Below are 25,678 nucleotides of genomic sequence, written 5' to 3' on the forward strand. Positions count from 1 at the left end.
CTGTATATTTTCCTCGGTGTTATTGTCTGTGTTATATGGCAATACCAACATGAGTGCACGCATGCTGTCCGCGCGTCCCATGTCCCCAGCTGCAACGCTCTTCTGATACTCCTCACGCGTCACCTTCTCGTAAAGCTCCTCGATTTCGCCTCTGAAAACGAAGAGTAGAAACGTAAGTTAGTTCAAATGGATATCCTTGCAGCTAATCAGTAACCTTTCTCTGTCTAAACTGCCTGAAATTAAGCTGAGACTACCTTCTGCTAGATTAGATTTTCCAACAGCTCCCACTGAAACTAATTTCAATTAAGAAGGTAAGGTACTTTCCACTCAAATGTCCCTTCTGCTATTTGCCTCTTCAACTTATCTCAGTTAAGCTCGAGTTGTAGAATAAATCAAGTACTCCGATTACATAAAGTGAAAATTAAGTTGTTTCAAAGACCTTACGAGTTTTCTTGGAAAGTAAAATTTCCCATTAGTTTATGGTAAGACGGGAAACAGAAATAAAATCTCCAAATTTTGCTTGCTGCCTTTTCAGTTCAAAACACATAAGTCTTCCACCGAGCCTTCGCTTCAATAAAACTGGAAACGTATACCGGTGTTTTAAAATGCTTTTTAACTTACCTCGTCAAGCGCGGCAAAGATGGATCCTGCGCCAAGATTCGCTGCACCTCTTCAATGGTCTCCTCCAACTCGGGTGGCTTGAAAAGTGAATGTTTTTCATTTGGACTCAAATAATTGCGGGAGTCTGGAAAAGGTTGATTGATGGTAGGTAAACTGCAGTAAGGCCGGATTTGTAGCAGAATCAGGCAGAGTAAAAGTATTTTCGGTCGATGGTACATTATGAAGTCTGGAACGAGAGTAATTAAGTTCAAATTTAAAATGTGTTTATTAACTGATATTTAAAACAGAAATAAATTATGCTAAAACAAAAATATTATATAAAGTCTTATATGCTATAATAAGATTCAGTGGATAATAGATATTTTAAGCTAGGAAAGCTCATTATAGTTATACTTGTAAGTACAAATGGTACACAAGAAAAATGGTGCTTAGGATGTGAAAATAAAGGGATATGGGGAGCATTACAAGTATAGTGAACAATAGACAGATGTAGGATGTAAGACAGACACGAGTAAACAGTAGTTAATGATGATTATTTGCATAAATTCGTTTTCTAACACAGTGGAGTTTGCCTTTTCGAATAACACTCAGTGGAGCTACCATCTAGTTGAACCATGAAAATGGACGAATTTATGTTGAATATTTGAATTTCTCTATGACACAAACTGCCGAAAGTGCTCAGAGCTGACACCACTCATGAGAATGGTGCCTTGATATTTGTTATAAAACTGGTTTATTCTGAACTACACTTAGTTTTATTATAAGAGTATATTTTATGATAAGTTCATGCGGATAAGGAGCGAGAAAAGGAGAGAGAGAGATAGAGGCAAAAACCTGCCGTGCGTTAGATAGAAAATAAAAATAAAAAGAGAGAGAGCGAGAGACAGAGAGAAGAAGAAAAAAATTATCCTCATATTACTGCATTACTTTATGCCAGAATTGGACGGAAAAATAAAGGTTTTTGAGCCACTTTAGTTTTCCGTAGGCTTTCTCAAGGTTCGCTGAAGTCGTTAATACCCACAGGTAAATTTTATGTGCCTTTCAAAAAACTTAATATTTATGTAGAGTATGTTTGTTTACCGCATTATTGATTACTTTTCCCGAGGACTTTCAACATAAGGTTGATGACAGAAAGTTCGAAACAATTCAGCCATATAAACTGTTCGTGAACGCATTTGCAGAAATTGCCTTAGATATCAGTAACTGTGTCAAAGGAAATAGATATATTAACCAGATCAAAACTTATTCGAGATGATCTTCACAGTAAAGCCTACCGTCGATCAACTGGCTTATTCAGGAACACGCGGTTAATGGCCATAAAAGTACACTTTTAACAGATGAAAAATTTTCAGTTTTGAGGAAATCTACGCAAAAACTTCAAAAGTTGCAAAAAATTTTACTCTTAGGATTCAAGGTGGTCACCAACCAACTGCTGTAATGATTTGGTCGAGAGGTCGCAAAGGCGTTACACATCCACAGTTCTGTGAAAAAGGGTTTAAAAATGGGACAAATGTGTTCAAGCAGTATGTTTTAGACAACGTAGCTTAGGATTTGAGACCACTGAACTATAGTGTGTGCTCAGAGTTGGAGAACATGGCCTGTAGAATACCGCAAAGAAATTTAGAGAGTCTCAAAATAACGTTGGTTTGAGCAGCATCGGCAATACCAATAAAACCTCATACATACTAAGTCATCAAGCCTAGAACTTAAAATATAATAGTATTTGATCCACCGATCTAATTTAACCGATATCTTAATTAATAATTATAAGAAATATTCGAATCAAGGATGTGTAGGAAAGTTCCCTTAGTATCATTCACATGGGAATGGCCAGAAAGGATTTTCTACATAAGGCTAAAGCAACACACGACGTCCGTTTCTAGACCAAATAACCTCTGGGTAGCCAAAAAAACATCTGTTTGAAGGCGAGCTAAAGTGAGAAGACGAAACATCCGCCCCCCCAGGATTGTACGCTGGGTTTGCGACCGTAAAAAGACCTCTAATGAAAAGAATAGTTCGAGCTGTAGATCAGAGTAGAGAAGCCACAATCTTCTACAGGAAAGTACAAGCGTACGCCGATGAGTTCTGCTTTCTCCAAATTGGACAAAAAAAGCGAAGCAAAAGGGCTTGATGGTGAAAGAGGACAAGACGAAATATCTCCTGTCATCAAAAAACAGCCGTCGCACTCGCTACTTGGCTTCCCCGTCACTGTTGATAATCATAACTTCGAAAACGTAGATAATTTCGTCTTTCTTGGAACCAACATTTACACCAACAACAACGTCAGTCTCGAAATCCAACGCAAAATAACTCTTACCAACAGGTGCTACCTCGGACGGAGTAGGCAACTGAGAGCAAACGAACAAAGACTAAACTCTACAAGACTGCTATATGGAGCAGAGGCATGAACGATGACGACAGCTGATGAGTTGGTGTTACGAGTTTTCGAGTTTTCTTTCACTCTGCGTAAGATTTATGGTCCTTTGGGCATTGGCAACGGCGAATATCGCATTCGATGGAACGATGAGCTGTACGCGATGTACGACGACATTGACATAGTTCAGCGAGTCAAGAGACAGCGAATACGTTGGCTGGGTCATGTCGTCCGATTGGAAGAAAATACTACAGCTCTTCGAGTATTCGACGCAGTACCCCCGAGGGGAAGCAGAGAAAGAGAAAGACCTCCTCTCCGTTGGAAAGACCAGGTGGAGAAGGACCTGGCTACATTTGAAATCTTCAGTTGTCGTCAAAAAAAGTAAGAAAAGTAAGAACGACTGACGCGCTGTTGTCAAGTTGGTGGTTATAACAAGCGGTATCTTTGCCAATAAGAAGTAGAAGCAGGTTCGAGTCAAGTTCGTCGATTCAGCAAATTTATAAACAAAAAATTATTAAGTGGTTAAAAATTTTCATAAATGTTATATTAATGATTTTTTTATTATTTTTTTTAGCGCCTTTGATATTAAATATTTTGGTTTACTAATACTTTTGTGTTACATTTTATTATTATTGTATTGTTTTTTCGTTTTTACTTTGTGACCTTCTGGTTCTCAGTTTTATATTTCGTTTTATATATAATATTATTTATAATTTTTGCTTTTAAACCAATAAACGCCAAATAAAATTCTCTTGAGCACAACTCAATGCTTCTTACGCTCATTTAACAGTAACTCACTCACTGCTCTGCAATTTAGAGCGTAAATGTAAACACACTCAATAAAAGCCGCTATTACGTAAGCGCTCAAATGGCGCTCATAATTTTAATCGCGCCTAACAACATTTAATTGCACTTGGCAAATTATAGTTTTTGTTACGTACATGCACACATACATTCGCACACATGCCCGCTTTTCTGAACTGTGGCAATTATGCTGTAGATCTGTTCATTTATTGGACTTTATACAGCGCCATTTGGACTTGATGCGAGCGTTTTTTGCGGCGCCTCAGGCGCAATCTCAATTGCTTTATGCGAGACTTCTTGCTGGCTATTAAGATTCTGTAAGCTTTAAAGTTATGTAATTGTTGAACAAATAATGTGGGTAATTTATACATACGAGTAAACAGACAAGTATATGCATGCATAATATATGTATGTATGTATGTGTAATTACACTTTGAATTGATGCTAATGCGTTTTCCAAGACAAATTCCACTAATACACGGACAAAAGGGGTTTATTGCACAACAGCAGCAGAGCCTTACTGCGTGGATGCCAATAGGGCAATGGCCTGTTCAAAGCCCTAAACTTAGGATAGGCTAGCCTTACTGAACGCAAAGAGATCACTAGATCTCTTGCGATCGATCTCGGGCCAACAGGCTTTTGCGACTGCGCCTGTACTGATGATGGCCCAACGCTGGCCAAGCTTCCGCGAAGCACAGCTATCTACTAGTAGAACACAAAAGGATACGGGAGCATCGACCCTCTGCCATTCTACGGAGAGTAGTTCTAGGGTTACTTTCCTATAGCTCATCAGCTTTACAATTTCCATCGATTCCGCTGTGGCCTGCGCCCATACCAGTTTTATCACAAAGAGATTCGATGCTATTGATAGCGAGGTGAGGCACTCCTTGATCAACCTTGAACGCACTGTTACTGAGTTCAAGGCTAGTATCGCCGCCCTGCTATCTGAGTGGATGGTCACTTCTCTGAATGAGGCAGTGAAAAAGCCGTTAGAGTTCGGTTGGCGTCTCCATAATTCCAGGGATTCGGCATGAAACTAAAGTGTGTGAGGATCTCCGAGTGTTCAAACACGTGTTGTTTTAGGAACCCAGGTTCTCTTAGTATCATAGCAACTTTCACAGCTATACCACTTCCAACGCGGGACAGGCACTATATGCATGTTGGCGTTAAGTGCCATGATTGGAGTGTACCTTAGTGCACCACACAAACACCGATGAGCGCTGCTCGTTGAACGCTCTCAAGTTTCTTTGCAAGTGTGGCCTTTTTTAGAGCCATTTACCACATAAAGATTCCATAGAACATAATGGACTACCATAGTCAAGTCGTAGAGCTAGAAGACCACTTTTGTTAGAGAAACACCACCTTTTGGCAATGGCTCTTCTAAAGCAGTACAAGATAATCGATGCCTTTTTTGCTCTCTTTACAATATTCGGCTTCCATTAAAACTTCCTATCCAGGATAAGTCAATTTCACTGTATCCACCGGTTGCAGACGGATGTCTCCCATTTGCGCAGCGGTGACACCGGGATCATGAGCGAGACCATTTTCGACTACCCAATTTGTTAAGACGCTGAGATACCCCTGCATCAACTCGTAAACGGTACTCAGGAACTTTGCTTTGACCATACCTGTAAGAGCTACATCGTCTGCATAAGCAATCACCCGGCAGCCACGATATGCAAGTTTTTTAAGCAGGATTCATAGAAAAAGAGAAAGGACTCCAACTTGTGGAGCTCCCCTACTCACATTTTGTCAAGCGTTTTCCCATTCCGTTTTAATCACTCGGTCGCACAGAAGACTCGTTGTGAGGTGTTTGAGGTTTGTTTCAAACCCAAGACCGTCTAGAGCAGTTACGACTGGTTACTTCAGGATATTTTTGAAAGCTACCTCTATATCAAGGAAGGTTTCAAGAGCGAATTCCTAAGTCATAATGGCTTCCTAAAGTCATGACACGATAGTATGCAGGGCGGTATCCACTGACTTGCCTTTACAATAAGCATGTTGCGCTGCTGATAAATGGTCCCGCGGAATGTGCACTCTTATGTACCAGTCCAGCAGTTTTTCTAGAGTTTTTAGTTAGAAGGAGGAGAGGCTGATGGACCTGAAGTCCTTGGCCGTAACGTTGGAGCCCCTACCAACCTTCGGGATGAACGTAACTCTGACTCGTCCCCAGGCGCCCGGAATGTAACCCGGGCTAAGTTTAAGGTAGCAAGCCATTAGCATTTTTATGTAAAATAGCGATTTTTCTTCTTTGTCCTCTCAACAAATCTCTAGTTAGGTTCCATAGTAACGAAAACTCTCTCTTCTCTTCAGAGGTGACTAGGCATAATATTACTAGACAGATTGATCAGAAATCTGGCAATTCTGTGACTTCCGTTTCAGAGCTGACTCGGCACCTGCTCTTCGAGTAAGAGTGAGAGAAATCAGGGAAGAAATTAGGCAAATACTTGCACTCGCTGTATCCAAAAACGCCTCCGCTCTAGAGACAACTCAGCTGCTGCTTTCGATTGCAAAGTGAAATAAGTTAAGGAAGAGATGAGACAGTTCACTTTAGTCGAAATAGAGTGTTTTTTGTCCCAAATGCTCTTCAGAAATTTCTAAATATCTGAGCTCTAAAAAGCATTATAATTCACTCTAGAGAGTGTTAGCCGAATAATGCAAACCCGCAAAAGCAATGGCAACCATTTGAAGGTTTCATGATACCACATTTTCTCACAGTAACAATCGGTTCTATAAACTCGGAAGTTAATAGACTTAGTATAGATAATGAGTGATGATAATGAGTTTAAAAAACAAGAAAAGAATATACACAGATACCCGCCTTCCCTTTAGCAAAAAGCTTAAGACACACGTAAGTGTTAAAGACTCAAAACCCAACGAGGCGTTGAAAGGCAGTACTGTGTGTAAGCGGCACTTGATTGCCAGCTCAAAGCGCAACACATTCCTACATACATAATTAGAAAATTAAATAGTGAGCCTCAACCATTGTAAGCAATTGGAGTTATTCAAAAAGGTAACGATCAAACCACATACCAGGGAACGCAGTAAATGAAGCACGTGCCATTACACAGCTAGTACTGGGGCACAAGTTAGTCAGCAAGTAAGTAAGTAAGTTGCACCTACTTTTAGTAGCCCGAACAAAGCATGCATTGTACTCGCTGTTGGCTTTAAAGAGTTGACGGCGCATTTGCGCATGCGTAACACGCTTACCATTTAAGTGCGCTGCCAAGCGTAGCGATTTGTGTTGACATCGGTTTACTGCATATTTCAAGTCTACATACTCGTACATGTATTCTAAAAACACACGAAGCGGGTATGAAGGTGATGCTATATGTTCTCTAACTTGTTTCTTCTCAAAGATTAAGTGATGAGTACTTAGCTTGAGCTTTCAAGGTTTTTCACTAATTGTGGAAGCTTACTTTGTCATGAAGAAACGAAAATATATGAACTATCAGGTAATGATTCTGATTCTTTAAATGAAGATCGTTCCACACAGTCAACTGGTTAAAGCAAGAAACCTTTCACAAGATAAGGTGAACCCGAAAGAATGTGCTATTGTAAAGAAAGAGTCAGATAAAATTTGTCTAACGAATCTAATTTCAATTCACGTAGAACACCCTGCCTCTGATGTGTTGAACAGGAATAAACTTAAACAAATCTTTCAGTGGTTATTGCTTCGATGAAGCTTAATTTGAGAGTTTACGTTTGCTTATTGGAAAGCTTGGACGTCATCTTATAACACAACTTTCAAGAAATCACTGAAGCAGCTAACCGAATGATGCAGGAATCTCTTGAATTAATATGACAATATGCTGTAGATGCTACTGCAACCAGCTCCTCAAAGCAGAGAAAGTAGTTAGTCTAGTCATAAGTTGAATAAAAATTCTTTGGAGCTTAACTGAATCTGTTGGAGGTTCTATGTATGTAAGTATTCAAAATAACTCAGCTTCCGCCTTGCTTTGAAATCTGCATATCGTCACCTAAATAAGTGTATCATATCAACTTTCGCTGTCAGAAATAAAAAAAAACCAGAAAAAAATTTGAGTTTTGGTTATAAAATGGTTATATCATTTTATAACCAAAACTCAATTTTTTTTCAATATGAGTGGTTTCTATGATATCGTTTTTCCTTCGTCTGTATTAAATGATGACGCAGTACCCGCCGGGGGAAGCAGAGGAAGAGGAAGACCTCCATCCGTTGGAAGGACCAAGTGCAGAAGGACCTGGCTTCGCTTGGAATATCCAATTGACGCCACGTAGCGAAAAGAAGAAACGACTGGCGCGCTGTTGTTAACTCGGCTATAATCGCTTAAGCGGTGTCTACGCCAATTAAGAAGAAGAAGAAGATATTAATGTTATTTTGAGTCTACAACTATATATTGCACAACTGAAGCTACAACATTTTCTCATCTCTCTGACGATATGAAAATTTCATCCCAAAAGAACTACGCCGACTTGATGGCCAAAAATAAATGAAACCAATTTTTGGTAACTTATTCTGATATGAACTGCATTCGAGTGAGGGCCTTATGCATCGACCTGAAAAAATGTTAGTCAGAAGTGGCAAGGTCTGGGCTATAAGGCACAACGTTTTTTGCTCGTTTCAAACGTTTAAACGGCTGCTTAAGTGGCTCCCAAAGATTCTGCAAGCACTTCATGTTTTTCACCAGGTCTGGTCTCTTTGAGGTAACGTGAGCTGAATGGATTCACTTTGAAACTAACAATAAAAAACTAACAATAATCTTTTTTTAAGCAAAGTCAATGCGCTGATTGCAGACAATTTGTACTGAACTACTTTTGTACTGAACTACGGCGGAAACGAAGACGAGCCCAAACTTCTAAATTCGCTGCTGGTTTGTAGGCATCTCTGAGTTACCAACATAAACTTAAAAATATGTTTATGTCTCCTTTCTAAGTGGTGGTTCGATTTATCATTTACAAGTTCTGTGGCAAAAGAAACAGATCTTTTTAAATGTAACTGTTTCTGGTGGCGTCACCTATTGAAGGGTATATGAAATAAAAAGTTTGATCTCTTGTTGACATTTCGTAAAAATTTTAAGACAATTGGATAACTACAATCGATGTTATCGATCAAAAAGTGACAGCAGCTTTTGGTCATCGGTCGTAAAATGTAAAGAACAAATATTAAATTTTGTTTTAAACTTGGGAAAACGTTTACGGAAACATTTCAAATAAAGAAAAAAAATTATGGCGATCAGTGCCTATCCCGTAGTAATGTGCATGAGTGGTTTAAGCGATTCCAAGAAGGTCGTGAGAACCTCTGTGACGATCAGGAGTCGGTCATCTTCAGAAGTCAAAAATAAAGACAATGCTGATTTGTGGCCAAACGATTAATGCTGTGTTTTACCTTGATGTTATGAAGCGTCTTTTGTTACGCATTTGTCGTGCTCGACCACAATACCTTGAGGCAGGGTCCTGGCGCCTGTTGCACGATAATGCGCCGTGTCAACGGTCGACGCTTGTCACTGATTTTTTGACAAAAAACTCCATATTAACCATTAATCACTCACCCTACTCACCTGATCTGGCACCCTGTGATTTTTACCTATTTGGAAAACTTCATTTGCCCATGAAAGGACACTGGCTTCAGGACATTTCAGCTATCCAAAAGGCGACGACCGATATTCTCAAGAGCATTCCGAAAAATGACCTTAAACACTCATTTTAAATGCTAATTGACCGGGCTAAACGCAGTATCGAAGCACAAGGAAACTACTTTGAATAAAAAAATATAACTTTTGAAAAATATTAATTTTTTGTTGTTTTTTTAGCAGTCCTATTTCTTTTCCGACAGACCTTATATATCATATAAAATTATCCATTAAAAAACAATGCAGCGCTTAAGCTGTAGCTGAGAAGCATCAAGGATCGGCAGTCTAGAAAACTTTGCTAACTAGCAAACTCAATCGGCAAAAGAAAATGACATCGAAAGTAGGAAATGTCATTTTGGAACATTTTTTATTTACCTTATGAAATTCAATTTGAAGATCACGTTAAAATCTTTTGCAACGTACTTTTATATTCCAAAGAGAGTTTCTAAAAAATATGCCTCTGAGTCTTACTTTAGAAGTTATTGCTGACAAACCCATTAGCTTTTGTTTATTTTGATTTTACAAAAACTAAATTTCGTTTATTTTTTCATATAGACAAATTAAAATTAACTCGTCTTAGCTCTTTTACCCGTCTTTTGTTTGATTTTCGTTTAAAATTTCGTGTAAAATTCGCAAAACATTCGGTTAAAGGCAAAATTATCGCAATAACTGTTAACCACTTTGCTCCAACCAAATCCACAACACTCCAAATATCCTCTACAAAATGAATCCTGTACAAATCTATTGGGCTGAGCACAAAGGCGTAACGCTCGACGAACAGCAGCGCGACATATGCATACGCGACATACCGCAAAAATGGCTGCCACGCATTGCCGACTTCATGGTGGAGAATTCCTATCGCACCAATCGGCTGTACGCACAACTGAAGATACACGATAATCCCGATGTGGAACAAACGTATCGTCGTTACGTAGATCACGTGCTGCAAAATGAATGCAGTATTATGGTAATCGACGAGCAGACTAACGAGATCTACGGCGTAGCGCTGGTCAAATGGATGACCAAAAAGTGGCGCTCTTGGACCATTTGGCTGCAAATATTCGATACGTTTCTACTCTTCGCCGAGTTCATGCTACTCGGTCGTATGCTAGTGCTGAAGTACGAACAAGAGCATCCGGAGCATGAGCCTGATAGCCTACACCTCTTCGAGTATTATTTGCATCCCGAGCTTAAGGCAGATCCGGTCTTCATGCAGAAATTCTTCTATAGCATTTTGGAAGTGGCGCGTCATATGTTGATGCCACGTGTCTCCTTTGTAGCCGCAACGCTGGAGCAGCAACAGCAGGCTGAAGCTTTCGGTTTTCAAGCGCTCTCACATCTTATCTACTCGCTGGTGGAAGACAGCGGTGTGCGCACCTTTCAGTCGCTGCGCGATATTGAAGAAATGTATATGGTGTTGTATGAGCTACCGGTTGGACCGATAATACCCTTCTATACCATGCCGCCACCGCATCCGTACGATGAGGAGGATCGTTTGAAGCACGAGCCGCATGCAAAGCATGAAGGTGAGGAAACCGCTGCATATGATGAAGATTCAAATCGACACTCCTTTTCCAAGCTGGCTATAAAGTAGCGGTATAAACGAGTTTAAGCCAATGCTCTCATGTTAATAGTTTTTAAATTATGGTTCATAAAGCTTTTAGGACTCTAAAGTTCATATTAAATGTATTATTTCAAAGTTTCTTCGAACTGACATCCGATGAATTTTTAGTTCCGATGGCAAAAATTTATTTTTAAAAAAATGTTCCTTTGCTGAGAGAAAACATAACATTTCCTATATATGTACAAATATATATTTTCCCGTAGTTCCTAGGTGGAACATAGGGCCTCAATAAACAAATTATAATTAATTTTGAGTAATGCTATGAATTTAATTTCTCTCCAAACATAACCACTTCTCTGTGCTTCTGCTTTGACTTCCCGTCTCCAGGTGTTGACTGGTCTTCCGCGTCTTCGGCTTCTTTGCGGATTCCAATCTAGCGCTGTTCTGCTAATGTGATTGTGAGGCTTTCGTTGAGTCTGGCCGATCTATTTAAATTTACGACGTCGAATTTCGTTATGGATCGGTAGCTGTTTGGTTACGATCCAGTGGTTAGCATTGCTAATAATATTTCCTAACGATCGAAAAAATCAAAGACGGCTTTATTATCCAAAATATTGTCTGATCTTTCGTTTAGAATGTAGAGTCGGAGATATTTCGCTCCATAACCAACACGCCAGAGTCGCTTTTTTTTAATAATCTAAATGACTCTAGTAATTTTGGACCATAGTAGCTCTCTGAATAACATAAAAACAAAGAGAATTGTACATAAGTATATCCAATAATCTTTAGGCAGCTTCCTGAGCTAATTCTGCTATGTCTAAATTTTGATGAATCTGATCTCGGTTAAACGAATATCAGTGATTATGCCGGATGGCTTTCATGCTGGTTTTCGATTTTATATATTCTAATATTGGTATCCAAGGAAAGATATGAATGCGTGTATTTTAATAACTTTGTAATAAAACTACCTATATGTATTTTATGAGGTTGTCGGCAAAGCCCCCAAGATAATGACGGCATTACCATCTTAATAGCGGAAAGGCGTATACATACCATTAGCAGTATTATAACCACCACTATCAATGCAGTCCTGAACGGGTCTGTGGTAGAAACCAGAAAAAAGGGAACTGCTTATTTACACTAAGAATGCAAAATTCCGCCACCGAGACTTCCTCGATATTTGGGGGACAACGCTCTCTTAAGGACGACACCAAATAATTTGGGGTAATCTTGTATAGCAAACTGCTGCGAATCCATTAGATGGCCTAATGCCTAATATGTTCAGCATAACCTGTGGGCTTTCTCCCTTACTCTTGCACTGGTGCTACAAAACGATTGTAAGATCAATTCTGCCTTTGAGTAGCTGCAGTTGTCTGGTGGGCATGCTTATGGAACTCTACCTACCAAACGCCAAGCGAAAGAATGTAGACGCTCACTGCGCTATGCATAACAGAAGCACAAAGAGCCATTCCAACGGCGGCGCTCGAACTAGTGCCAAACCTACCACCTCTAGACCTTTTCGATGAGAACTTCTATATTTACATGCAGAACCTCGCGCATTGCATACTGCCTGACCATTGCAGCATATTTCAAGCAAATGTCTTTACTATTATAAAAGCCGCGAAGCTATGTGAACAGCCAAGCAGCGGGATATTGAGCATATCTTCGCTGACCACTGCTGGCCATCTTATCCACTATCTCATTGCCCTCGACGGCTTTGTGAGCTGGCACTTAGTAGAAGTGAACTCGCCTGCTTCTGGCTACGCTCTCCATTGCTTCCCTGCTTTGCAAGGCACTCCTGGCCAATATTCGAAACTAAGAAGCATGGGAAGCAGCATTAATAACTTTAATTGGATTAAGCTAATTTTTCTAACAAAAAAATTTCAATCTGATTAATGTATGTACATATGTGCCAATAATTATTTCAAAAATATTTTTGTTTATTACAAAATTTCATTGATTTTTTTGTTGAAATGTTGCATCAACATATCTTAGCTACTGTCTGTTGCTTGCAAAGTGTTTAAATATTCATGAAATAATTTTAATTAGCATAAAGTCAGCTGAAAGTGAATACGTCAATATGCAGATGCCAATACATGTGTAACTATATACTTTTGTATAAGTGAATATGTACATATATGCTCATAAATATGTATGTATGTATATACATATATACTTATGTATTTTATAGAGAAAATAAATATATTTTGCCACTTAGATTGTTGTCAAGCAACTAATGTCTTATTTTTATGTTAATTTTTTTAGTTTTGTTTTTGTTGTATATCGTTATTGTTATATTTTTTTTGTTAATTTTTTTTTTGGTATTGGTATTGTTATTGTTTTTTCTTTTTTGTTTTTTGTTATTATTTTTCCTCAATGAACGAATTTTGACCTCTAACAATAGCTTAATCAAACTACAACGCGCTGAAACAGATATTTGTGAAAACAATTCCGAAAAGCCTGTTAACAGCTGCGAATGCATTCAATGTCAGCGCGCACAATTCAACAAACAACCAAGCGATTTTGCTTTAAACAAATGTGTGAGAAACCACACTGAAGTGGCGAGCAAGTGAGCGGCGAGTCTAATTTGACAATTGCTTCTTTATAATGTATGCTTATATCGCCACACTATATGCTATATTTTTGTTTAGAATTCAATTAATATTTTTCTTGCTTAATTTCAATTGAAGCTCAAGCAGGCATGTTCTTTAATCGTGAAGAAATTTAGTATGTCAAGAACAGCAAGTTTTGAAAATTATATGCATCAGTAATGTACATTTGTATGATGAAGCCTTTAACATTTATCTGAAAGCACTCAGTGATGCTTTCGTACGAGCTAGTAAATTGATTTATTATATTTCGAAAAATCGAAATATCCCAAACCAGAAATTTTATAATTTTGCTTAAATTGAAAAAAAAAATAATAATAATTGAAAGCTCGATGCCTAAATTCCATGAGATGCATTATTTTTCATCTCCATGGAATTTAAGTATTGAGCTTTCAATTCGTTTTTTTCGGGATCCCGAAATTATTAAATTACTTTAAAATATTATTCATTATGCTTATTTATTTTGAAATTATTTTTGATTTCAGCTTCTAAAAACTAAATCCCGAAAATATATTCGGCATCCCGAAGTTATTAAAATAGTTTAAAATATTATTTATTACGTGAAAATTATTTTGATTTAATTTCTTTGTTTAAAAAAAATAAATCCCGAAAACAGTTTCGGGATCCCGAAATCATTAAATGACTTTGAAATATTATTTATATTATTGTGCGATACTTATTTCGTAATTATGCTTTAAAAATTAAGTCCCGAAAAATATCTTCGGGATACCCATAATATTAAGTTAAAAATATTATTCAATATGTGAAAATTTTTTTTTGCTTCCAGTTTTTTGCTTAAAAAAAATCCCGAAAATATTTTCGGTATCATAAAATTGCTTTAAAATATTATTCATTATGCGATACTTATTTTGAAATAATTTTTGATTATAGTTTTTATACTTAAAAAATTTATTTATTATTAAAATTAAAAAAAATACAGAAAATATTTTTGCGATCCCGAAATTTTTAAAATAACTAACAATTATGCTATTCTTATTTGAAAATTATTCTTGATTTCAGTTTTTCACTTAAAAAATAAATCCCGAAAATATTTTCGGGATCCCGAAATTAAAATAGTTTACAATGTTATTCATTAGATGAAAATTATTTTGAAATTTGTTTTGCCTAACTGTTGACAAATTCATCGTAATACCGTTCATTATACGTTTTACCTTTCATTTTTAAGTCACCCTTCTGCAACCCACTCACAAAAATAATTAAAAATATTATGCATAACGCAATTAGATAAACAATTCAATTGCATGTAATAGGCCAAGATGCAGCTCTCTTTAATCGTGTGTGTTTTCATAATATTTTAAATGTCAGCCGAAATTACAACACTTGTTTATTGTCAACATATTTACGCGCATCTTTATGAAAGTCTTGTATTTATTTAGATGTGTTTACGTAAGGTACAGAAAGCATAAATCTGAATAATAACTCGGGCAATTGCACGTACTATATGGAGACATGCGCACAATAAGTGGCTAATTAGCTGTAGGCACTTAAAGACGGGCTCACATATGTATATACATACATATATGAATGTATATGTATATATAGTATTATATAAATAACAAAATATTATTTATACACATATGCACAGCTATACACATACACAAACATTTACACTTAGATAACAATTTAATTTGCGCAAGTTTGTCGCTTAAGTCTTTAGTTCGCGCATGGCCTAGACCCCACTTCTGATAATTGTTTTTTGACTTTTGCACACATTTTTTGTTACGAATATGTATCTAAGCGTTTGCTTGGTGCAATTATATGTAATCTCCATTATAAAAATAACTGAGTACATATGTGTTTATCATTTTTTTATTTTTAATTTTTTTTTCATTTTCTCAGTACATATATTTAGGGTTTTCACAAGTCTCATAAAGTTATAAGTTATAACGATTCGAAAACATAGCATTGATAATTGTAAATGTGTAAGCTCATTTTTGCATGAAATCCAACAATAATTTTTTTAAACAAGTGTAAAAATTTGTAATTTTACGATTTTTTTTTTTAATGCAATTTAAATTATTATTTATACTGTTTTATTTTTTTAAGGGATTACATGGTTTTCTTCGGGTATAAAACAGCTTTTTTTCAACATTTTTTCCCCATATAAAAAATAAAATATTTTATTATTAATATTTATTAGAACTTTAAATAAAATGAAAATTGTATTTAGTTAGACCTTTTTACAAAAAAATGATAATTGTATCTCGTGACTTGTTTAAAATTTCTTGAAGATTGGTTCAGTAGTTCTTGAGAAATCGTGCCAAACGACTTCAAAAACGCAGTTTCGAGTAAAATGCGTTTAAAGACGGCACATTTAGCCTAACTAGCCTCGAGCGCTTAAGTTCTCAAGAATTTAATAAGATAAAAAATAGGTTTTTTGAAACCCGTAAACCCATGTAACTGCTTAACTTTTCTAATTTTCACATTTATGTAACTTTTTTTAATTAATTGAATTTTATATATTTTTTTAATGTTTCAAAAGTGTTATTTAAAATTTGTCCCTTTTTTAAGTTTTATTTTAAATTTGTAATTCCTTTTTGATTACTTTAGGTTTTTAATTTTTTTCTTTTTGGTGTTTTTTTTTTTTTTTTTCTTTTTTTTTTAATCAATACTTGTTTCACTTTTTTATTTTATATTAATTTACTTTTATAGTTTTTCTTTATTTTGAATTTCTTAATTTTTCAAATTTAATGTTTTTAATTATCATTTTTGTGTGCTAAATTTTTAACTATTTTTTTTATTTTTAATTTTTGAAATATAACATAATTTTTTTTAATTCTTCAACGTTTAGAATTTTTTGGAATTAACTTGAGCTATAATTATTTGTTTATTTTTTCAACATTATAAAAGTATACTATACCCTTGGGACTAGTATAATAGTTTTGGCAATCGAATCACTGATACGCCTTTAATAAATAAAGTACTAGTTCCATAACTAAACACTAAATTAGAATAGGTAAAGGCACCTGTGGGTTAAACATTTTGAAAAGGTAGGCGTGGCGCCGCTTTCTAATAAGTTTAATGTTCATAACTCCTAAACCACTAAAGCTACAAAAACACAAATATTATAAAAACAGGTGAAAGCCGATAATAAACCTGCTCAACACATACATATGTATATCGGCACGGTTAAAAATATTAAATTTTATGCCCGTGATCGCATGAGAGGGCTTTATACGAGCCGGTGTCAAAATCGGAGCGTGGCATCGCCTACTTTTCTATCTCGATTTTAACCAAATTTGGTACATAACATAACAGTAAAGGTACATAACATTCCTCTGGCATTACTATGTCACAGTGTGAACTTGACCTAGCCTCCATATAATTAACTCAGGATTTTCGAATATTCGGCTGACTTTACTCCATATGATTGGTGATGGTGTGTGGGGTACTCTAAGAAAACTCAAAGAATATTTTATTAGTATGTGTCATGTTAATAGCATGTGTCTCATATACTACATATAATGATTTTCGGTTTTCTAAAAAACCTTATGAAGAATAAGTGGGTCAGTGTGTGAGTTGTATATTTAAAAAAATACTTGAAAAAGCGTTTTCAAGTATAAATGTATCGTAACACTACACACTTTTCTCTTTTAGGTGAGATGAATTTTGCAAATAGGTTTTGCTTTTGTTAAACTTTTCTTAAATATTTTGTACTTTGATCTTAAAATTTTTGAGTTTTATTTTTATTTTACTTTGTGAAATTTTTTTATATACTCTTACTTAAATATTAATTTAATTACTTAGTTTTCTTATTAAAGTAAATTTTTATTGTTTTCATATTTTCCACACCAAAATTAAATTTATTTAAAAATATTTGCTTAATTTTTTTTCAAATTTCGTAATTTTTTTAAATTTTCTAATTTTTTTACTTTTTATTTATATTTTTTTTGTTATATCATACATCTGTGTATAGCACTCATTAACGCCTTTGTGTGTGTGCGCATAAACACACGCTTATGACTTTTATGCCATTGTCGCGAAGCAGACAGTCGTAAACACTTCGCCGCAATTGGAGTTATTTAATATTATTACTGAAGCGCATGAAGAGAGAAAAACAACAACAACAATATCAACAGATAAAAAGTGCGCGGTGGCATACAAAAGCGAACTTATTTAATGAAAATGAAATAATTTGCGAAAATTACATCAACAAACGAGCGCGAATTGCAGAGGCATTAAAAACAACAACAAAAACAACAACATACAATGAAAGGCATGCAAGACACATTTGCGTGTTGTAGATTGTGTGCATAAAGAGGCATGCAGCACGAATAAATTATCTAGAGCTGGTAGAAGTAATGGTGTTTTCTTACTTAACCCAAATATTTTTTTTTTTTCAAAGTTACAGTTTAAAATTATATTGCTATTAAAAATGCGTTTATAAATAGTTTAAAAAAATACATATTAACTAAGGAATACCGGAACTGCAGAGTCCCGATATTTTTTAAAGTGTTTTATGGTAGTTGTTTAAAGTTTTTTAAAAATTCCCGAATCCCGAAATTTCTGAATCTCGAAATTTCTGAATCCCGAAATTTCTGAATACCGAAATTCTCGAATCCCAACATTTTCCAATTATTTGAAATAATTTTTTCAATTATAAAAATTCAATCGTAAAGTTAATAACCAAATCTCGAAACTCTTTGCCCTCCTTTTGCTTGTAGTTCGTTACAAATGTGGAACAGTACTAAGTAACTACTAATTTTTGCGTAATTGGTTAAGGGGCTTAGTCCTTAGAAAAACATAATCCAGAATATACCAAAATTCGCGAACCCTGAAATTCCCGGAACTCGAATTTTTTAAAATGATTTTTTTCAATTTTATCGATTTAAATTATAAAATTTAAATCGCAAAGTTAATAACCAAATCCCGCAACTTTTTGACCACCTTTTGGTGCGTTACAAATTGAATCGTAAGTACAACCGCATACTAATTTTTGCTATATACGTTAAAACGCTTTTTCTGTTTGATTTCAGGATTAACATTCTCTAACTCAGCGAATATGCAACTCAAATAATAACACGTTTTCTTATTTATTTATTTATTTTTTTTTGTTAAAAAACTTAATTTTTTATATTAAAAATCTAATCCCCATATTATTTCTTGCTTACTTTCGGTATTGACTTTCTTGAATTCAGAAAATACAACTAACATAATAACATAGCTATTTTTTAATTTTTATATTAAAAAAATTTAATCCCGAAATTTTTTTCGAGATCCCGAAATTATTTAAAATGCTTTCGTGATTAATTTTCTTTAACCCGTCAAAAATATAACTATAATAATAAATATGTTTCTTTTTACAATTTTTTTTAATTAATCCCGAAACTATTTTCGAGATACCGAAATTATAAAAATTATTTCTTAAATATCTAACATTACAAAGCAGTAATAATAGTTTAAAATATCTTTTGAAAATAACAAAAATGAATCCCGAAACTGTGTTCGTGATCCCGAAATTATTAAAATTATTTTTAAATTATCTAACATTAAAAATCAGTAATAATAGTTTAAAATTCTTTAGAAAATAACAAAATTTATAAATTTTTATTAAAAATCGTTCAAATATTTCCTACAGGGCATGAATTAGCGACCAAACTGCACATTCGAAAAAGTGAACTGTTACTTTGTCGATATGCACGTACACACATACCAACAAATACTACCGTTAAAGTTCGTTTCTATGCGCTATTTCGCAAGTTGCACTCACGTTTTATTGCTTTCAACTGAATTTTGCCTCTTTGTTGTTGCAGTGATTACTGTGGTTAACAGTGTTGCGACTTTACCACTTTCAACATGCATTATGCAGCACGCCACGTGTTTGTAGTCACGAATGCCTCCAATGCAATGGCACGTGCCTTTCAAATTTGCCTATCTGTTCACCGAGATCGTCTGTTTTTCTGGCTTGCCTCTTTGCTCTTCGCGTTATCTGTCATCAATGTTGTGGTGGTAACAAAGCAATTGGTCAAATTGAATGACTTTGAAGAGGTTACCTGGTTTTTTAAATAGATTTAAAAAAAATGAATGTGTTATAATGAAAAGCAGTGGAAAATTGTTGAGTGCTCTGGTCATAACTTGTATTTTGCTCTCTTCTCTCCTACATATATATGTAGATCACTACACTAGTCACAAATTTTCTGTGCGTTCAATAACAGTTTCCTCTATTTTACTGACTGTCGAGATGTTTCAACCATGGCTTTGAAAGAGCTGGGCATTGGAAGCGAAAGGTGTTCTCTCATGCGAACTCATCGGCTTTGCAGTTTCCAGATGAAGTAGCTTGTTGATACTGATTGTGAGAACAGACACTTCTCGACTAATTTTTAGCCCACAGTTAGCGAGTTTTGTGATGCTATCGTAGTGAGTTTTCATCTGCCTGAAAGAGGCTGCACTTTGAAGCAATACACCTACTGCTACTTTAAGTACATCCACCTCTGCTTGGAAAATGCTACAGTATAACGGTAATTTAAAAATATGCTTAATGGAGAGCTCCTATCAGACTTACTTTCCCTTCAACCTTCCTCCTAAGCATGGACCCAACCACGAATCTCTCTTCGGTATGTGGCTAGAGAAAATGCCACCATGAGTAGATTCTGCGACGCAGTGATCTCAGTTTTGAGAAGGGTGAAGTCGAATATTTTTAGATTTTTTTAGAGTTTTCTCTGTTTCAAAATAAAGCATGATGTAATATACGAGTAGTAGCTGTGATAACTGGGATACGATTTTCACACCATTTTCCTTATTACTCCACTGTTTTTGCCATCTATGGAAGCTTCAAGTGTTATTCCCTTTTTGAACCTCTGATCGAACCTATGACAAGATTTTCAATAACATCCCAGGATTTCTAACACTGACTCCTTAGCATATATTTCAACTTTTGATTTAAATTCAATAAGTAGCTCCTTACTCATCTCACTAGGCCTTCACTTGATGCTACTCGTATTGGATTATAGATAGCGAATTATCGTTTTTTAAACCGAACTGAACCGTTGAACTTGCAGTTTATCAACAAGAGGAATGCAATTCAAAAGGTTTCATCTTCTATGGGACGTGGTCTGACTTTGATGTTATATAAATATGCCAGGATGTTGTATTCTCTAAAAAATGCGTTGGCGTATTTAAGATACATTTTGACTTTAGCGACAAGGGGAAATTCCTTTTATGACTGAAACAATTTCTTGTCACCAAAGTAACCAGCTGTTTTGTAGATTTTTATCCATAATGTAACTGATTTTGAAGAAGATTCTGAATAAGAAACGTTACTATATTGTGAACGCTTAGCTTAGGTTCGGTTAGTCTGGAGGTCCAATGAGCTATACATAGTTCAGTTTTGATCCTTTGCGATGCCAGATGGAGCTCAGTTGCGAGATCCATGAGGAGTAGTCATCCATTAAGATGCCTACGTTTGACGCGAATTTCAACAGACTCTGTGTCGTATCTCTCACTACGATACGACTTCCAGTGACAATTTCCAGTGGGACAAGTGCACAAGAGATGTTCCATTATTTCTCTGGTACCTTGTTCTAGACATTTTCTGCAGTATTCTCGATCTGTCAGCTTTATTCTGCAGGCGTGTGTCGCCACCAGACGGTGACCAGTTGTTATTTCGGTCATGTTTCTACAGTTGCAGTTCCAATTCCGCCAGTAGTGATTTTGTGTACCTCCGATCCGATCTAGGAACCCAGGTAGCTTGTTCCATCGTGTTTTGATTTTCTTTACTATCCTTCTGTCCAGGTCGTCGTATAGACAATACATGGGCTTCTCAATGTTGTTCACGTTTTCGAGTGTTAGCCATGCATCATTCTCGTCCACTATCTCATCTCAGTAGAAATGAAGTTGCTTGCTTCTGGCAACTGTTTCCACTGCTGCCTGCTTACCAGTATGGTTTTGGCCGAAATGCGACATGACAATACTGCCCTGATTGCTGCTTGGCTGTATACTGCCTGCAGGTACATTAGAGAACAGCTCCACGGTTTCCGCAATAGCAAAGGCCTCAGCTTGAAATTTACTGTAATAAATTAAAAGCCTTATGCCTAATTGTGGACCGCATTAACGCTATCCTTTATTTTCGAGACATTCCTATAAATGTTTAGAGCGTTGCACGCAGCTGGCAGAGCCACCTAGCAGAGAAGAGCTAGATAGCAAAGCATACAGCCCGCGCTTGAAAGACATTCGGGTATACATATCCTATATGAAGCCGAATATTTAATCAGAAAAGGACTGAACTCTTCACAGTTCAGACAAAATTATTTACGAAATGTTGTCTGCCGCTACAACAACAATCGCAGCATTCACCTTATCAACGAAATATCACTGAGAAACACATGTATTCGGAGCAGACTCTCACATTTGCTCGCCTCCATAAGTCACTGTCAATCACTTTTCGTGTCAAACATTCAAAAACCAAATAATTTGCTGAACAATCAACCAAAGAGTGTGTGCGAAAAAACCCGAAAAAGTAAAAGTGATAAACAAACGAAGATGTTGAAGCATAAATGAAGTTAACAATAAATTCCACCGGCAATAAATATGTGTGAAATAAAACAATTAAGCGGCTGAGCACTTAGCAAAGGTTACGTGCGGATGTGTACTTTAAGTGCGCTCGCATGCCGCAGCGTTTGTTATTGTTGTTGTACAATTAAATTACGTCGACGCTTTACATAATCACAATAAAAAACAATTTGAGGCAAAGCAAAGTGGGAAAATACCAAAAAAGGTGGCGCACAAGCGCACAATACCAAACAGTCAAAACATATTTACATATGTAAACACTCAGGGAATACATATGTACGTACATACATGCATGTGTATATATTCATATGCTTATGTGTGTGTATGCGCAAACTAACGAAAAAGCAAACATTTGTTGGCTTTTAATTTCCATTCAAATGTGTGTCTCAGCAAACAAGCATTCACTTATGTGTTTATATGGTTGGAATATGTGTATTTTCGTTATATTAGGATGGTACTTAAATTCCGTAAGACATTTTTTTGTCCGATTTTTATAATCACAGACCTGAATTAGTTGGTAATACTCACTTATATGATTATATAGTTGATATATATGTATATTTTTTTGTTATAATAGGGTGGTACTTAAATAATGGAAGAAATTGATTTAATCAGATTTTTCCTGCCTCAACTCGAACTTAGTTAGAAATACTCACTTTTAGTTGCTATATAGTATTTTCGTTATATTAGGGTTGTACTTAAATAACAGAAGAAATTTATTTTATTAGATTTTCGCAACGTCAGCTCAAACTTAAGTGGAAATACTCATTTATATGTTATATAATTGTTTTTTATTATTGTTATACTATATATACTGTATTTTCATTATATTAGGATGGTACTTAAATAAAAGTAAAAAATTTGTTTATCAAATTTGGTTTCATGGGTGATAACAGCGTAAAACTTTAGTACTGGAAAATAAAAACATACATTTTTATTATTTATTTTAAAAAATTTTCAAGTTATTACTAGGGTGAGCACTTTTTTAACTTGAATTTATATTATAAGAAATACGACGTACGCTATAAAATATGTGGTATTAACTCCGAATTTGTTGTGAAAATCTGATTTTACTGACATTTTATTTATTTACGATATTTTTGGATTTTTTAGTTAGTATTAGGGTAAGCCAATATTTGATCCCTTTGCTAGACGTCTTATCGGTCACCTAACATAAGTCAACTAAGCATTTTATTATTATTTCGTTTCTTGGATAATCATTAGGGTACGCTCATATGCGCATAATCATTAAGCGACGCTCCCCCTAAGCAAAAAATCTTTACATAAACCAAAAGTTTTATTTTTGCACAATACTACCGATTTACAGGTTGTGATTTATAAAGACTCTTTACTTAAAAATTTGTTATTACCACCCTAATGTACATACATAAATCTCAAAAAATAGAATTAAGTCATTAACGGAAAGCAAAATTACTAAATTAACCGTTGAGAACCGAAAAAATAATTTATTTTATATTTTAAGTGCCACCCTAATATGCTTAAAACTCAACTAACATAGTTATGCCATTAACTGAATTCACATATGCCAAGCAGAAAGTCTTAAGCACATAAAACCGCCGCCGAAAAAATATAAAATAAAAGGCAACAACAACAACCACATAGCAACACTTAATGAAAAGTGTGTCATTCCACCTAGCCATATGTAAATGTGAATGAAACTAAAAGTGACAAACGCGAAAGTCAACATTTGAATTAGAAAAAGCGCACGCATGCGTCAACAATAGCAGCGCAGACTCTTCACAGTTTTTTCCAACGCTTTACACTCTTTCTCATGCCAGCGCTTAGCGTAAAAGCAATTTAAATAATTTACTTATTTTTTCACTTCAACTGAGTGTCGCACATACATTTTTATTTTTTTTCAGCGTGGCACCTGTCCCACTGCATTTTTATGCTTGACTATTTTCGAGATTTATATTTCTCAGTTTTTTTATTGGGAGTATTTGAACTGAGAAAGGCTTGGCACATCACTCTACCGCCGTTTTCAATCATTACTACTGAGCAGCTGAGACTTCAGACAAATGCGTCTTTTATAGCGTGCGTTAATCGACGAGTGGCGTTTACTTTTGGAAATTATTCATGTTTTCATTATTATATTTATATTCAAATTTATGTCCAAATAACTTTATGGTCGAAAGCGAAATTCTGATGTTTTCGCGATCGTTTAGAGCTGCTTGTCGTTCAAAGCAGATGGTTTTTGGTTAGTGTTGAGTGCATTTTGGAGCTTGTGGCGTAGTTTACTTTAGATAAAATTAGTATTCCATTATTATAAACTCATAGATTATGAAACATATGCAATTTATGGAACCCTACTATCAAAAAGAGTTTCAATAATGGCAAATATTGTAGGCTATATTATACCTCTTCAAGTTTTTTACTGTAAAATTGAATAAATTTCATCAATATTCATTAGATAAAATAACTCTATAAAAGTTATCGGAAATCATCTGAAAAACTTGAAAATAAATTCTTATTATTTTATGGCAAAAAAGCAATTGAAACAAAAAGTTTTAAAGAAAAAAGTTGTATAGCAAAAAAATTATAGAGGAATATTATAGGAAGAATTATGGCAAAGGATATTATTATTACTTTTAACAAAAGTTGTATGGTAAAATGAATTACAAGAAAACTATCTCGACGAAAAATTATAGCATTTCATTGGTTTCAGTAAGGAACAAAAAATATACAAAAAAATTTTATGGTAAAAAATTATAGGAATAATTATAGCAAACAAAATTATTATTATTTTGTAGCAAAAATTTATGGTATAATAAATCAGATTAAAAAAGAAAAATTATAGCAAAAAAATATGGCAAAGATAATTTATAGAAAATGAGAAGTGTAGCATTTCTACCAAAAAATTTAATGGTAAAAAATTATAGGAAGAATTATAGTAAATAAAATTATTATTATTTTGTAGCATAAAAATTATGGTATAATAAATCAGATTAAAAAAAATTATAGCAAACAAATTATGGCAAAGATAATTTATTGCAAATGAGAAGTGTAGCATTTATACCAAAAAATTTAATTGTAAAAATTTATAGGAAGAATTATAGCAAATAAAATTAAATGGTATAATAAATCAGATAAAAAAACAGAAATTATAGCACAAAAATTATGGCAAAGATATATTATTGCAAATGAGAAGTGCAGCGAGAAGTGTAGCAAAAAAGTGTATGGCAAAATTTCACAGGCATTGCATTAGTTTTCCAAAGAACGTCTACCAAAAAATGTTATGGTAAAAAATTATAGAAAAAATTTTAGTAAAAAATATTATTTTGTTGAAAAAAATGGTTGGTATAATAAATCACATTATAAAGAAAAATTATAGCAATAAAATTATGCCAAAAAATTAATTGCGAATTAAATTTATAGCAAAAAAGTGTTTAGCAAAATTTTGTAAGCATTGCTTTAGTTTTTTAATCTATTTAAAGAGAAAGCCTAACTGCAATTTGAAAGTCTTCTTTTAATACCAATCCGCCTACGAAATAGAATACTTTATTCCAGAAGTTTCTTATGCAAACCTAACACCACTCATGGTACG

General features: G+C 34.8%; 2 protein-coding genes across 3 annotated transcripts in view; one reads left to right on the plus strand and one right to left on the minus strand.

Annotated features, from left to right (window-relative positions):
- Positions 1 to 25,678, minus strand: part of LOC120774046 (flocculation protein FLO11) — a 40,891-nt gene that overhangs the window by 5,564 nt on the left and 9,649 nt on the right. For both annotated transcript variants that reach the window (XM_040103348.1, XM_040103347.1), the window contains exons 3-4: positions 622 to 847; positions 1 to 151 (exon numbers count right to left, since the gene is read on the minus strand). In XM_040103348.1, the coding sequence (XP_039959282.1) occupies positions 1 to 151; positions 622 to 839 (369 nt within the window). In that variant the 5' untranslated portion in view covers positions 840 to 847. The remainder of the gene's footprint in view (positions 152 to 621; positions 848 to 25,678) is intronic.
- LOC120774047 lies at positions 9,933 to 11,005 on the plus strand. Its single transcript, XM_040103349.1, has one exon. The coding sequence runs from the start codon at positions 10,136 to 10,138 to the stop codon at positions 11,003 to 11,005; it is 870 nt and encodes a 289-aa protein (XP_039959283.1). The 5' UTR covers positions 9,933 to 10,135.

The sequence above is a fragment of the Bactrocera tryoni genome, chromosome 4, assembly GCF_016617805.1.
Source record: "Bactrocera tryoni isolate S06 chromosome 4, CSIRO_BtryS06_freeze2, whole genome shotgun sequence".
NCBI classification, from domain to species: Eukaryota; Metazoa; Arthropoda; class Insecta; order Diptera; family Tephritidae; genus Bactrocera; species Bactrocera tryoni.